This window comes from Schistocerca gregaria, chromosome 3 (genome assembly GCF_023897955.1).
Source record: "Schistocerca gregaria isolate iqSchGreg1 chromosome 3, iqSchGreg1.2, whole genome shotgun sequence".
Taxonomy (NCBI): Eukaryota; Metazoa; Arthropoda; class Insecta; order Orthoptera; family Acrididae; genus Schistocerca; species Schistocerca gregaria.
In genome coordinates this window covers 390,897,966-390,912,381 of record NC_064922.1, presented here as the reverse complement: position 1 = coordinate 390,912,381, position 14,416 = coordinate 390,897,966, and the positions used below count along the sequence as shown (strand labels likewise).

At 39.6% G+C, this 14,416-nt stretch overlaps 1 protein-coding gene across 7 annotated transcripts in view; it reads left to right on the top strand.

Moving 5' to 3' along the window:
• LOC126355958 (DNA repair and recombination protein RAD54B-like) overlaps nt 1–14,416 on the top strand; it is a 385,308-nt gene that overhangs the window by 284,165 nt on the left and 86,727 nt on the right. For all 7 annotated transcript variants that reach the window (XM_050006553.1, XM_050006550.1, XM_050006555.1 and 4 more), the window contains one exon: nt 986–1,219. In XM_050006553.1, coding sequence (XP_049862510.1) covers nt 986–1,219 — 234 coding nt within the window. The remainder of the gene's footprint in view (nt 1–985; nt 1,220–14,416) is intronic.

The window sequence follows — 14,416 nt, the reverse complement described above, 5'->3', positions numbered from 1 at the left end:
TACCACAAGTACCCTAAGTACCATAAGTGTAACTAAAAGATGAATGCTTGCAGTAGCATCATACCAAATAGTAAAAATATCTGAATTACGCTTTTTGGCTCATTGTAATCAATGCCTCAATATACAGTCATTTTGTTCTATTGTTATCTTTAATTATTTCCATATTCCTTGTCATTTGAAAGAAAAAAAAAAAAAAACACTTGAGTAATAAATAATATCTGAAGGTGACTAAAACTCTTTGCTAACATTATCTACTAGATAATTGGTAAAATTATTTGTATATTGATTATAAAGCTTTTTGTTAACTATATGTACAAAGTGACTTTTCGATGTGTACAGAATATCAAATGATGTAGAGGTAATGCTGCAAGGAATTGAAAAGTTAAGTTCTGTTTTCACACAAACCAATTTTTACAAAGCTATCGCTACTTATCTATAGCCCATAAACTACTGATTGCGGAAAAAAATTAAAAAAAACTAAATAGTTCATTCATGAAATGATCAGATTTTAGAGATTTCATGGAGCTGCTTTGTCTAGAAAAATCACATTGGGTGCAAAATACAAAAAAAAGTTTCAGTTAGTGAACAAGTGAACACTTGTGAAACTTATTGTAGGTACTTCCTTCAGGTTTTGCCAGATAAGTTAGTGAAGTTTATGAACAAATTTGGCATACTTTTACTTGCATATAGCAACTACATATCGTCAACATGAGCCTGGAAATCTTCTGTGTAGTTGTCTTTTTCCCCACATTTGCACATAGCTACCTGTTTTGGTCACAGGTAATTTCTGAATACTGTTCCTGCAAACAAAAGCCTTTGATATTAATTCTTTATGTAACCATCAAAAAATCTGAGAAGAGGAAGAGGAATTTTTATCTGCAAATTATTTATACTTTCTGTAAGTGAAGTTACTGTAGACATAGAAAAGTCACCGCATGTTAATTTGGTTCACTTCTAGTAGTTCTAATAAACATTTTTCCTCCAGGACCTACTGTCATATGATGAAAATGAAACCTGTCTCACTCATAAGTTATTAGAATGTACATGTGGTATAAATGGCCAACCACGTGAGCAATTTGAGACCTGCAGATCTGAAGTAGACAATAGACCATCACAGCTGGGTTCTCTTCAGTTAAATTCCACACACCCTCACCAACGCATGAATCAGCTGCTTCATTGGGAACACCATAGAGCACCATTCAGATCAGGCTTCCTAGAGGTAGGAATTTAAATGTACTGTATACAGTTTTCATCATGTTTTATATGTCTTATATTAATGTTATAAACAGTTTCCAATTTTAAAGTGCAAAAGAAATTAAGAATTTCTTTTCTTATTCTTTACATGATGTACCCAAAAGTCCTCGACATTTCATTTATCGTGCTCTGTGTGACATCACGCTGTACTAACAAGGCTATGTAAGTCTAAGAACGATGCATAAAGTTCATTGGTCTGTTTTCTGTCAGAATGAAATGAAAGTGAATAGTTCTGTCAGTCCATGAGAGTGATTCCATACATATTACATGTCCAAAAAGTTGTTTGTGATGTCACTGTGAGATAGAAATATTAAGGAAGCGCTGCTCTCTATCATCACTCAAAACACATGTTGACAATAAGCATTGTTTTTAATTGTTGTTCTGCTGGTAAGAAGACTAATCACAAGAAAGAATGTAAAATATTGTGTAGAGCAACCAAAGATGTTGTTATTGATCTGTGTAACATTTGAAGAAGATTGATGAAGAGAGAAGTCATAGTACATGATGTGGTTCTCAGATAATCATATCTGTATTTGACAGATGCTTGTAAAGATATTTATTAGAGTGTGTTCTCATGATGGTAAAATTCATAGGATTTGGAGATCTGTTGTGATTTTTTTTCTGCTTTTTGTTTGGAACACTACTTTTGGCCAATAGTGAAATGAATGCAGGTTCTTATGAAATATTTTTAGATAATAGTACACTTAGTGAACCATGAAAAAAAATGAAATTGGTTGTTTTTCTATATCATCATGCTAATATTTCAATCTGCAAAGCAAAGAAACGGTTAGTGATGTACCAGAATTATGCAAAATATTTAATAATCACTTCATATAAATCGTTAACAAGTTAAATCAAAATTTTATTGGTAGAAGTTAATATGTGAAACACTTCAAAACTGGCGTCCTGAGACAACTACATCACGTGGAGCTATAGGAAACAAGAAGAAATGAAACTGAATCAGTTGTTATCTCATTAAAAAGCAAAGACTTGTTGGTAAGATGAAATTTCAAGTAGGATTATGAAGATCAGTGCATCTACATTAGTTCTATATTTTGTCACCGGCATAATATACCTTACAGGTGTGGCCACTTTCCTTACAGATTGAAATACTTATTATTGAAGCCACTTTATGAAAAGCTTGAATGGGTGAACATAGACAATTACCAGCCAATGCCTTTGCTTTCAGTGTTTTCTAAATATTTTGATAAAGTAATATATAAGAGAGTAATGGCACATCTCAGTACAAATAGTTTGCTGTCAGATTCTCAGTCAGGTTTCAAGAAGGGTGTATCCACTGAAAATACTATTTATTCTTTTGAGGATGAGGTATTAATAGGAGTAAGTGGTAGGTTGAGAACAGTCAGAATTTTCTTTGAATTAACAAAAGCATTTTATTGTGTAGATAATAAAATATTATGCATAAGTCATAACATTATGGGATTTTATGAGCAAGTGGAAAGCAGAAGCTTGTCTTTCAGTCTCAACAAACAGGGAAGAGAACGTAATATAAATGATGTAGCTAATAGGGTAGTAATTAACATCAGAACATGGCTTTCAGATAACAGATTAACACTTAACTTGAACAAAATGTAATGCATAAAGTTTTGGACATGGAACGCTTGTAAAAATGAAATTTTAATTTCCAAAGACGGTCAGACAGTCAGAGAAGTTGACCATTTTAAATTCTTAGGGCTGTGAATGTAGATGGAAGGCTATCATGAGAGTATTACATTAAACATCTAATGCAGAAACTGAATGCTACTACCTTCACCATAGGAATTATCTTCACTCCTCTGGTACTGAAGCATAAAACCTTGTTTACTTTGCTTCCTTTCATTCTATTATTTTGTATTATGTTATTTTTGGGACAACACTGTGCACTCATCAAGAATATTTTAAGCTCAGAAATAAACAGTCAAACTTATCTGCAGTGTTAGTTCTGAAACTTGGTGTAGGCCATTGTTCAGATGCCTCAGTAGTCTAAACTGCTATTCTTGTGCATGTATTCATTTTGTTGTGGGTTTCGTTGTGAAGAATATTGACTAATTCAACAGAAACAGCAACATTCATTCAAAGAACACTAGATGGTAAGATGATATATCCTTGGATAACACTTTCTTAAGCATTGCACAGAAAGGTACACATTGTTCAGCATGTTTTATTTTGAATAGGCGTCCAGTAGAACTGAAAAAATTGATTGATAAACCCCATATTCTAAAATCCAAGTGGAAATGTCTCCTTGTCACACACTACTTCTATTATGCATAGGAGTTTCTCAGAGTAGTTGATAACTTTCCTCTGTAATTTGTTATTTATTCAGGTATTCTCTGTTTTTTGTGTTTTATTAATTCTTCAGTTTTTTTGTTTATAAATTTTCTAATTTGCATTCTGTAAACTACATACTGATTCATTCAGTGACCAATTAGCTTTGGCTGAAGTGATCCCGCAGAACATGGTAAATAAATGTTTAAATAAATGACTGTTCCATCATGGCTAGAAACTTTTAATGGTGGGGTCTGGCCCACACAAACTACATAAGCTACAGCACATGCGTGTTGAGCTAGATTTTCAATATTCTTGTTGAGTTAGATTTTCGATATTCTTGTGCTCTCTTTGTGTAAAGTATTAGCCCTAGAGAAGAAGTTAATAGAACCATTTTTGTATGAAATTTAATGTAGTGTAATTTTGTACTGTGCCACGTTTGCCTGGAGGGTGCGGTTTTCGAGTTATTCAAGAAAAATGTACAAAAGTGATGTTAAATGTGTCCTGTCTTGGACACCATTCAAAATAGGCACATGCCTATATTAAGGTTTTTGTTCAGAATCACCCTTCAAAGTATGTACCTTTCCTTCTACTCACTGTGTATTCAGTGGATTTTTGTTTATTCTTGTGTCCCATATAACAGTATCAGTTGTTTTGTGTAGATATATTTTTATGTACCATACATATACAGCCTGTCCTGGTATTGATAAAATTACCAGCATAAAATAACAGTGTTATATGAGACAGAATAACAATTTTTAAAAAATGCTGATGATAGCATAGAAAGGGAAGAAATGTCTTCAACTAAAGCAAAAATAAACAAACTATGTCCTGGGTAAGGTGGAATTTCTTTCTGATTTTGAGTATCTCACAATGTGTATTGAAGCTGCAACCAGTCCTCCCATTGCAGGTTTGATTTATTGAGATATATCTTTAACCACATTTGATGCCAAGGACCTACATGGCTTGACCAGACAGGAGAAGAGTGAAAAGAAGCTGTTTAAACTATTCCCACAACCTAAGTGGTTAAACAAAGATCTACACTCACTGAAATAAACAACATCCCACCATCACACATTATGGTGGTCACTTCAGCAAAAAGTAATGGCAGCCTGGATCAGATCCATAACATGAGGACTGATCAGAGATCAGAAATAGTACCAGAACAAAGCCATTATACAAGAATGAAGGTATTGTTGTAAAACACCACAAGAATACGTTCTAAAAATGTCACAAATTGTTGTGTAGAAATCTGTAGAGGGTAGTGGTACTGGACACCTTCACTGGAGATGAAGTCGTAAGCCAGGCAAACAACTTATTAAATATCAGCAACATTGTAGATTACACATTGCTGTAGAAAAGCACAACTCAGTTATTGCAAAGTAGAAGTTACTAGCGACCCATGCCTGCTTCATACAGGTGATACTAAGTATCTACAGGTGGACAACTTGTCTTGCATAGCTGACCTTCCTCATGAATAAGTCTGTTTATTAATAGAAACCATATCAAGTTCATTAAATTATGTTTTACACATAGACAGAAAAACTGGGTTGGGGCTTTAATTTGTAATATGTGTAGATGTGATGGAAACTTCCAGAACAGAACATACAATTGTTGTAAAAGTAGAAAACTTTTAGTGCGACTAAAATTTAGTGTTTAATTAAGCAGAGTAATAGAAAACTTGAAAATATTAACTTTCACATGCCAATGCTGTTCTCAATATATATAAAAGCATAGTACATATGTCTGAACAACCCTTATGTCTAAAATCTTCATGCTGTTTTCAGTGTCAGGCATTTAGATATTTGGTGTTACTTTGCCAAATAAAAGTTGACATAAGAAATTTGTGAAAAAGGATTCCGACTCACCAATTCTGATGTCACGTTTGATGAAGCATCCTGGTAAACACCCAAGCTGGGTAAAGGTTGCTCAATCAATGTTGTGGATGACAGGAGGGGCAGTGCAAATGGAGATAATATGACAGCAGTGGTGTTTTGCAGTTGATTTAATACTGTGGGGAAATGGGGGGAGGAGGAGGAGAGGTACAAGAAAGGCTAAATATATGGGAACAAGTGGTGGAATGATGCAAGAAAGTGTGAAGTGATAGTCACCACAAGGAATAAAAAGAGAGAAGCAATGGATATCTGAACATGTATTACAAGGCAAGCACGAAAAAAAGTGAAAAGTTTCAAGTATGTGGGGAGCACAACAGAAGACAGCGGGAGGAATGATATGGACATTAGTGGAAGGGGAAAGCAAATCCATGGACATTTGCTGTAGTATCTACAGTTTCTTATTGACAAGAATAACACACAAATATAAACAGTGGCAGTGAGCCAAGAACCAGAATCACACAAGCAGGAAAGAACATTAACTGAAGAATACAAGTTCAGGTCAAATCTGATCACGAGTAATGTTCAGCCTACAATTAAATGTAAATATCCAAGTCTCAGAGTGAAACCTCTGCTTAGTATGGCTGAAGCACAAGTGAGCAAGACCACACTGGTGGTGTGTAGGTGGAACACTCATCTGGCATCAGGAGCTGTCATCGTGTGATGCAGGTGTCCCTATATTGCCTTCTCATCGGTGGCACCAAATGAGAATGTTGCGGACATGGTGGCAGTATATGTTGGCACACAACCACATCCGCCGGCCGTGGTGGTCTCGCGGTTCTAGGCGCTCAGTCCGGAATCGTGCGACTGCTACGGTCGCAGGTTCGAATCCTGCCTCGGGCATGGATGTGTGTGATGTCCTTAGGTTAGTTAGGTTTAAGTAGTTCTAAGTTCTAGGGGACTGATGACCACAGATGTTAAGTCCCATATTGCTCAGAGCCACAACCACATCCCTCACCTCCTCTGGGGAGCTGGTGCAGCAGGCGTTGGTGAATGAAAGTGGAGGACCAACCATGTGGGCTCGTCGACGACGGGCTGTCATGGCCAAGGAGGCCAGATGGTCCACCTAGATGACCCAGCTGTAGTGACCATCTGTCAATATCAGCTGAAAGTCAATGGTACTCGTCACCACTGGCTCGTCTGCACCCAAAGGGGCATCATTGTTGTGAGACTGGGGGCCAGTTGTCTCTGGCCCATCAGGGCATACAACTCGAAGGGGCTCAGATGGTAGCAAGCCACGCACAGTAAAGACCCCACAGATGGTGGTGATGCAGGAGATGTGGTGTTGGTAGTGATGGAAAGAGGTTGAAACGATGGGGAATGGGCCGTCCAGTGCTCCTGCTGAAGGGTGGCATCTAGGCAGCTGCCGTCGGACACCGGTATCCAGACATCACTGTCGTCCAAAAGCACATCAACCACGGCACACCCGTAGTGCCAGGTGCCATGTGCCAAGTGTGGGGCTACACTCACAGGAGTGTTCCTCACTGTCAGCTGCAGATGGGGTGTTTTAGGACCACACTGAGGGTGCAGCTGGTTCTGGTGGCAAAAGAGGAGCAACCCCGCTGGCATTCACCATGAGCTTCTGCTAATTATAACATGCACACACCATTATCGGTGCCCACTCAGGCTGCCGACCAAAAGTACATGCCCAGACTTGGTTACCTGGAACATAATTCAACTGACACTAACACAATCAGGTCATGGTGTGAAGCAGAGCGTATGAAGAAACATCCGGAGCTGATCATCGTGGAGGATTCTGCTGGGCTGTGGCCATTCAGCAGGGTGGTCCTGTAGGTGCTAAGAAACAGAGGCAATGCTGAGTCTGCTCATGAATCAGCCAAGCACTTTAACTGAGTCTTAAATGTACGCGCCATACACTCCACCTCCCCATTCGAGTGCAGGTACAATGTTTCAGAGGTAAGGTATATAATACGATTGTGGGTACAGAAAGTCTGGAGCAATGCCGAAGTGATCTGTGGCCCATTATCAGAGACTATTGTCTGGAGCAGCCCTTCGATTGTGGAAACCTAAGTGAGAGCCTGCAGAGAAGCTTCGGCCATTGTAGAATGCAGGCACATGACATAAGGATAACTGGACAGTACATCAACTATCATGAACCACATGGTGTTACAGAAAGTGTCTGTAAAGTCTATCTGGGTGTGGTCCCACTGCTGTCTGGACATGGGCCATGTAGCACAAGTCCTCACAATCAATCTTCTCAATTTCAGAATCAATGCCAGGCCAGGAGACAAATCGCCGTGCAAGGACCTTCAGACATGTCATGTTCCAATAGGAGAGTGAGTATGCAAGGGACAATGACATGAGGTTGTCTGTGTCGGTGTTAAGGAGAATTGTGCCATTGTTTACTGCCAGCTGATGATGGAGGAGGAAATAGTTGTAGAGCAGACCAGACACCTTGGCAGGCAAATGCTCATACTGGCCACCACATACAAACTGCGTCACCTGATAGAGCACAGGATTTGACAGGTGGCCTGGACTATGCAATGCACCATCACTGGAAGTCAATCCACCACTTGCTGCAAATGATCATTGATTTGAAAACAGACAACTCAGCCTTGTTGAAGGCTGGGTCAGGTCCCATTGGCAAGTGCAAAACCACAACCACATTTGTATGCTGTGCTGTCAATCTATAGTGACTCTCATAGTGACACACACTCCAAAACAAAGCTCAATGCTGGAGCCCAATCCTGCCACAAAGGTGCGAACAAGAGCCAAAAAATGCCACATGCGGCTTATGATCGGTGATGAGATGGAGTGTGTTGCATAGTTGAAGATGTAGAACTTTCAGGCTGCATACATAATGGCCAAAGCCTCATTTTTGATTTCAGAATAATTGTGTTATGCAGCTGTCAACATCTTTGAGACATACATGATAGGCTGTTCTGAACTGTCAGCATTTTCCTGAACCAAGACTGTATCAAATATGGTGTAAAAGTGCCAACTCGCACCAGTGAATTGAGTAGCAACTTAATGCTGCTCTGTCACAATCCTTCAACCAAATGAAAGGAACAACTTTTTTTACACAGGTTGTTGAGTGGATGCATGATGTCTATCGCACTGTGGAGAAATTTTAAATAACATGTTACTTTACTCAGAAATGGCTGGAGTTCCTTCAGGCTGTGTGACTGAGTGAGGTGGTGCAGTTATTAGCGCACTGGACTCTCATTAGGAATGATGATAGTTCAGACCCATGTGCAGCCATCCTGATTTAGGTTTTCTGTGAGTTCCCTAAATCACTTGGCAAATGCTGAGATTGTTCCTTTGAAAGGGCATGGCTGACTTCCTTCCTCACTCTTCCCTAATCCTATGGGACCCATGACATCGCTCTTTGGTCCCCTCCCCCAAATCAACCAACCAGGTTCCGTGGTAGAGAATGGTTGGAAATCACTGCCACATGCTGTTCCATAGATTTGATGCCGTGATTCGAAATAAGGAGACCCAGGTATTTGATTTCCGTGTGAAAAAATTTCAGCATTTGCAGACTGCACTTAAGACCACCGCTTACAGCTTAGTAAACATATACAAAGGTTAGTGAGATGTTCCTGCTGTGAGGGACCAGTGACAATGATGTCATCTAGATAGTTTGCACAGCATTGGACATTTTGTGTGAGGTGTTCTAAAGATCTGAAAAAATGACAGGGGCACTTGCACAGACATGTATAATGGTATAACTGAAGAGAGTGTTAATGACATTGATTTATTTGGAGGCAGAATTGAGACAAGACCTCAGCTACACCTTCCCCAAGTCAACTTTTAAACAACACTCATCACCAGCCAGCTTCACAAGAATTTCGGTGGTTCGTGGAATGTGGTAGAAATCGACTATTGATTGGGCATTATTGGTGGACTTAAAATCCCAGCACAAATGAAGCACCCCTGTAGGCTTATGAATTGCCACCACAGGTATAGCCTACTGGCTATAATGAACTGGTTCAGTGATTCCCATCCAATTTGACCTTGACATCTGGTCGCAGGACAGAAGGGGCAGATAAACACGACAAAACTTAGGAGTGGCTGTAGGTTTAAGCATTATATGAGCCTTGTTGTCCTCTGCAGTGCCAAGTCCAGGCAAAAACAGAGACCAGAACTTGTGCCAGAGCTCATCCAAGATCTGGAAAAGAATGAAGGGGGAAACAAGGAACATAGAATCCTGAACGTGAAACATGAATATGTCGAGACCAGAAATGTTTTCTGATGTTGCATTGTCACTCCCAAAAACGTGATCGCCCTCATGACAAGCTGATACACATCGTTGATCATCAACTGGCATGAACAACTGACCAAACAATGATCAGTTTAGGAAAGAGCTGGTCCATCCAAGTGGTGGTGGGTTTCAAGATTCACGAGGGACCCAATGGCCCTGTTATCAACCTGCAAACAGAATGGCTATAGCTTAATGCACAGCATAATATAGATCTTGCAGGGAATGCTGAGTTGCTGGCCATGCACTGCCGGAACACTACATCCATGACCGAGGACAGCTGCGTTGGCAGCTAAGGCAAGCAGCTGCTGTATGGCCTTGTTTATGACAGGCCATGCACTGTGCCTGCCGGTGTGGACAGTGACTATGGCCGTTCCCATGGAAACAATCAGGACACAAGGGGAACCTGTATTGGAAGAGGGCCACTGTCCAACAGTGAATGGCAGGAATCCGATGAGCATGACCAGATTGAATAATGCTGTTGCTGTGGAACAGTATGCACCAACATGACCTCCATGACATCCTCAAACTGTTCCCTTGCAGCCTGAGACAATTCAAATGCCTAAGTTATAGCCAAAACCACCTCTACTATCAGATCTTCGAACCACAAAGCCTTTCAATGTACCTCACTCTTCAGAGCAGAACAGACACTGACATTGCATGTTGGAGAGTCTGTATAGGAATGTTGACAACAAACACAAATAAATTTGCTCTTCCTACTTAAACTGTGGAGGTTAGCCAAACATGTCTGATAGGAATGGTGTTGTTTCTTTTGGCATCTGTGGAACTCCATCCTGGAAGTAATGACATGGGTTTGCTTCAGGTAATAAGCACTGAGCAACTCACACATTTCAGAAAATGACAGTGTCACTGGCTGCTTCAACATGCAAGTTTTTGAAGCAAATGAAATGTTTCGGGCTAAATCCAAGATGATAAAAAAATACTTTTGGAAAGAGGGGTACACTACCTGGAACACTGTGAAATATAGCTGTAAATATCACATGTGAGAGTCGCCATCGTCTTTTGCCTTTTTGAACGATGGAAATGATGAGGTTGCTGGTTGGTGTTCCAAAAGCGGTTGTGGATTGACTACGGCACTCTGCTAAGCTCTAACCAACTGATGAAGCAAATCTAATTGCTGCTGTTGTAGCTCAAACTGCCGGAGTTGCTGTTCAACCTGCTGTTGCTGTTGTAGCTGAAGCTGCCATTGTTGCTGTTTAATTTGATGTTGTTGTTGTTACTGCTACTGCTGTTTTAATAACTGAACCATCACTAGAAGCACAAGAAAACAAGGCCACGCTGGCAGTGTGCTGCAGGGAATACTCATCTGGAGGTGGCACTGCCATCGAGTGAAGCAGATTCCCCCATATTGCCTTCTCGCAGAAGTAAATAATTTGGGTTAGTATATTGCAGCAGCGACCTATTAAACTGATAGTTAAGTAATATTCACATCTTTCAGCAGCTACATTCTTTAGAATTAGAACTATCACATTATTCATGAAGTCTTAGGGTACTTTATCTGTCGTGTACATCCAGCACACCAGATGGACTAGAGTAATAGTTTGTCATGGCTGCTCTCCCAAAGGAATACAGGGATATTATTATTATTATTATTATTAAGAATGTTGTTTCCTCAAAGGGCCTCGTTTCACCTTAGATCTTTCAATTCCCTGTTTAATTTACCTTGCAGTACAGTGTCATAAATCTCATCTCATTTTCATTTATTTCATCTTGCCTTTCTATTGTATTGTCTTCAGTTTCATTTCACTAGTGTATCCCTTCTAAATATTCCTTCAGCAGCATATATGAACATGAAAGACACATCATTAATTGTAAGACAGCCTGGGATTCTGCTATAACCGAGCCTTGAATTTGTCCTGGTAATGTCTGTCATTAGCGCGCGCGCACGCACGCACACACACACACACACACACACACACACACACACACACACACAAAGCATGTACCATAACTAGAGAGCTCCCAATTTTGAAAGTGTGTGTATCAGGGAGCTCTACAGCTATCTGCCCTTTTGTGGATCATAACTACAACCTCTTGTTATGAGATTGAACATATCAGCTTTACAATTACAGTAGATGATCTCAGTGGGGAAGAAGGCAACACACTGACCATTTACATGCTGGATATAATGCGTTTAAGATACATCTGGATAAATTTATCTTTTTCATATTCATAGATGATAGTGGACTATATATTTTGAATTTAGATTACCTACTAGCTTTTTCATAAACCACATTTGACGCAGAAAATCTCTCCCTTTATTAGTGAAGTCCTTGAAGGATTTTGCTCTTTTCTTGATTAACCAATGTTGTTTCTGTATTCCATGTTAGAGCATATGTGGAAATATTCTTTAAAGCAACATAACATGTCATGATTGATGCTGCTCACAGTTTACACAAATAAAGTAATGGATGCCAACGCTGCTTCTCTTTACCTACAGATGAGTGTGATATTCAACAAAAACACTGGCAGTATTATGTGGCGAAGTGGACTGGTTATCTAACCACTATGGCAGCACCATTATATTTAAGCCCAAGAAGTTGGGATGTGAGGTAGCAATGGTGGACACTTCAGTATTGTTACAAGTGGAGTAATGGCATGTTCAACAAGTCTTTACATTCCTTTGAATGAAGAGCTCATTTAGGACAAGAACAGCAACAGAACATACAATATTTCTGTCTTTTGCTGCTCACAATGCTTCACAGGCGGAATCTGTAAAACTACCTTCACCCGTGGTGTCACTAATTTACACAATGGTGTATGTTGATTCATCATCTGCTGTGTCAGTCGTAGATGGTAATGCTAACTCTGTGTGTCCGAGTTTCTGATATTTTCAGTTTCTTTGTCTATAGAAGTATCTTTCCTCTAGTAGTAATCACACATCCTTTTTTGGCCTTTCAAGTCTTATAATGTCAGAACAGTAAAAGCTACTATCACAGCATCAGAAGCAAACTGTCTGTGTGGTCGAGAGGCTAGTGTTTTTGGCTAAAGCAGTGAAACTGATGAGCAAGCCACTGAAGCAACATTATACGGAGAGACTTGCAGTGGGCAGGGTAACTCACAACATTTATTTAATAGCAGCAAAAACATCAGCCATTATTTTTTTAGGTTAGAAAATGAGATGCTTGGCATATTACGACTGCGAATTTTATTCTTTGCAACATTCTAGACCAGCTCTATGAGACTTAGGTCTAGATGATATGGCAGCATTAGGTAAGGAGCCTTTTTCCATAATTTTGCCAGTGGAATAAAAAGGGGGAGGTTGGTGCTCCTTATTAATGCCAGTTGTTCAGCTTTCCTTGTCTCTACTGTACATCTTTTTTATGTCCGTTTCTACATAACAGTCCAAAGTGTTCTTGCTGCAGTCATAGAGGGGAAGTGAGCATGCAATGAAAATCTGCATTTATAACAATGAAATGTTACCTTGAACTGTTGTTTGACAATACTCTTTGAACAATTTATTCACAATGTAATGTGTATGAAATATAGTAAATCATTGGCCCCATTAGTTCTTACGCTTCATTTTTTCATAAAAATCTGATGTACTATGCTCTTTTTGCAAGTATGTTCTTTCATCTGCATTAAATGACTTGTTCCTTCTGGCACCTTTTAAAATCAAATCCCATGGACGAAAAAAAGTTTTTTTTTACTAGCCCAGCACCCTAGTTCTGTGTGACAAAAGCTATGAAGCTTTTTAAAAAATGGTGTTCTTTGTGTTTTCATAATATCACAACAATTGTTGTCTAATAATATATTTATCTATATCATCAGTGAAATATTTATTGTGTGCATTATACATGCCCTGCTGTGGAGCAGATATTCGAATCCTGCTTCACTCTGCATAGTGTTCCTTATTCAATAATTTGCACGTCGTTGACATTCTTAACTTTTGCTTGTCATCATTTGCTTGCACCTTCCGTTGCTTTCTCTGTTGGCATTACCACACTTTTCCCATTCATCTACATCTACATCCATACTCTGCAAGCCACCTGACGGTGTGTGGCGGAGGGTACCCTGAGTACCTCTATCGGTTCTCCCGTCTATTCCAGTCTCGTACTGTTCGTGGAAAGAAGGATTGTCTGTATGCTTCTGTGTGGTCTCTAATCTCTCTGATTTTATCCTCATGGTCTCTTCGCGAGATATATGTAGGAGGGAGCAATATACTGCTTGACTCTTTGGTGAAGGTATGTTTTCCAAACTTTAACAAAAACCCATACCGAGCTACTGAGTGTCTCTCCTGCAGAGTCTTCGACTGGAGTTTATCTATCATCTCTGTAACGCTTTCGTGATTACTAAATGGTCCTGTAACGAAGCGCGCTGCTCTCCATTGGATCTTCTCTATCTCTTCTATCAATCCTATCTGGTATGGATCCCACACCGCTGAGCAGTATTCAAGCAGTGGGCGAACAAGCGTACTTTAACCTACTTCCTTTGTTTTCGGATTGCATTTCCTTAAGATTCTTCCAATGAATCTCAGTCTGGCATCTGCTTTACTGACGATCAACTTTATATGATCATTCCATTTTAAATCACTCCTAATGCGTACTCCCAGATAATTTATGGAATTAACTGCTTCCAGTTGCTGACCTGTTTTGTAGCAAAATCTTTCTTTGTATTCGCAGCACATTACACTTGTCTACATTGAGATTCAATTGCCATTCCCTGCACCATGCGTCAATTTGCTAGAGATCCTCCTGCATTTCAAAACAATTTTCCATTGTTACAACCTCTCGATACACCGCAGCATCATCTGCAAAAAGCC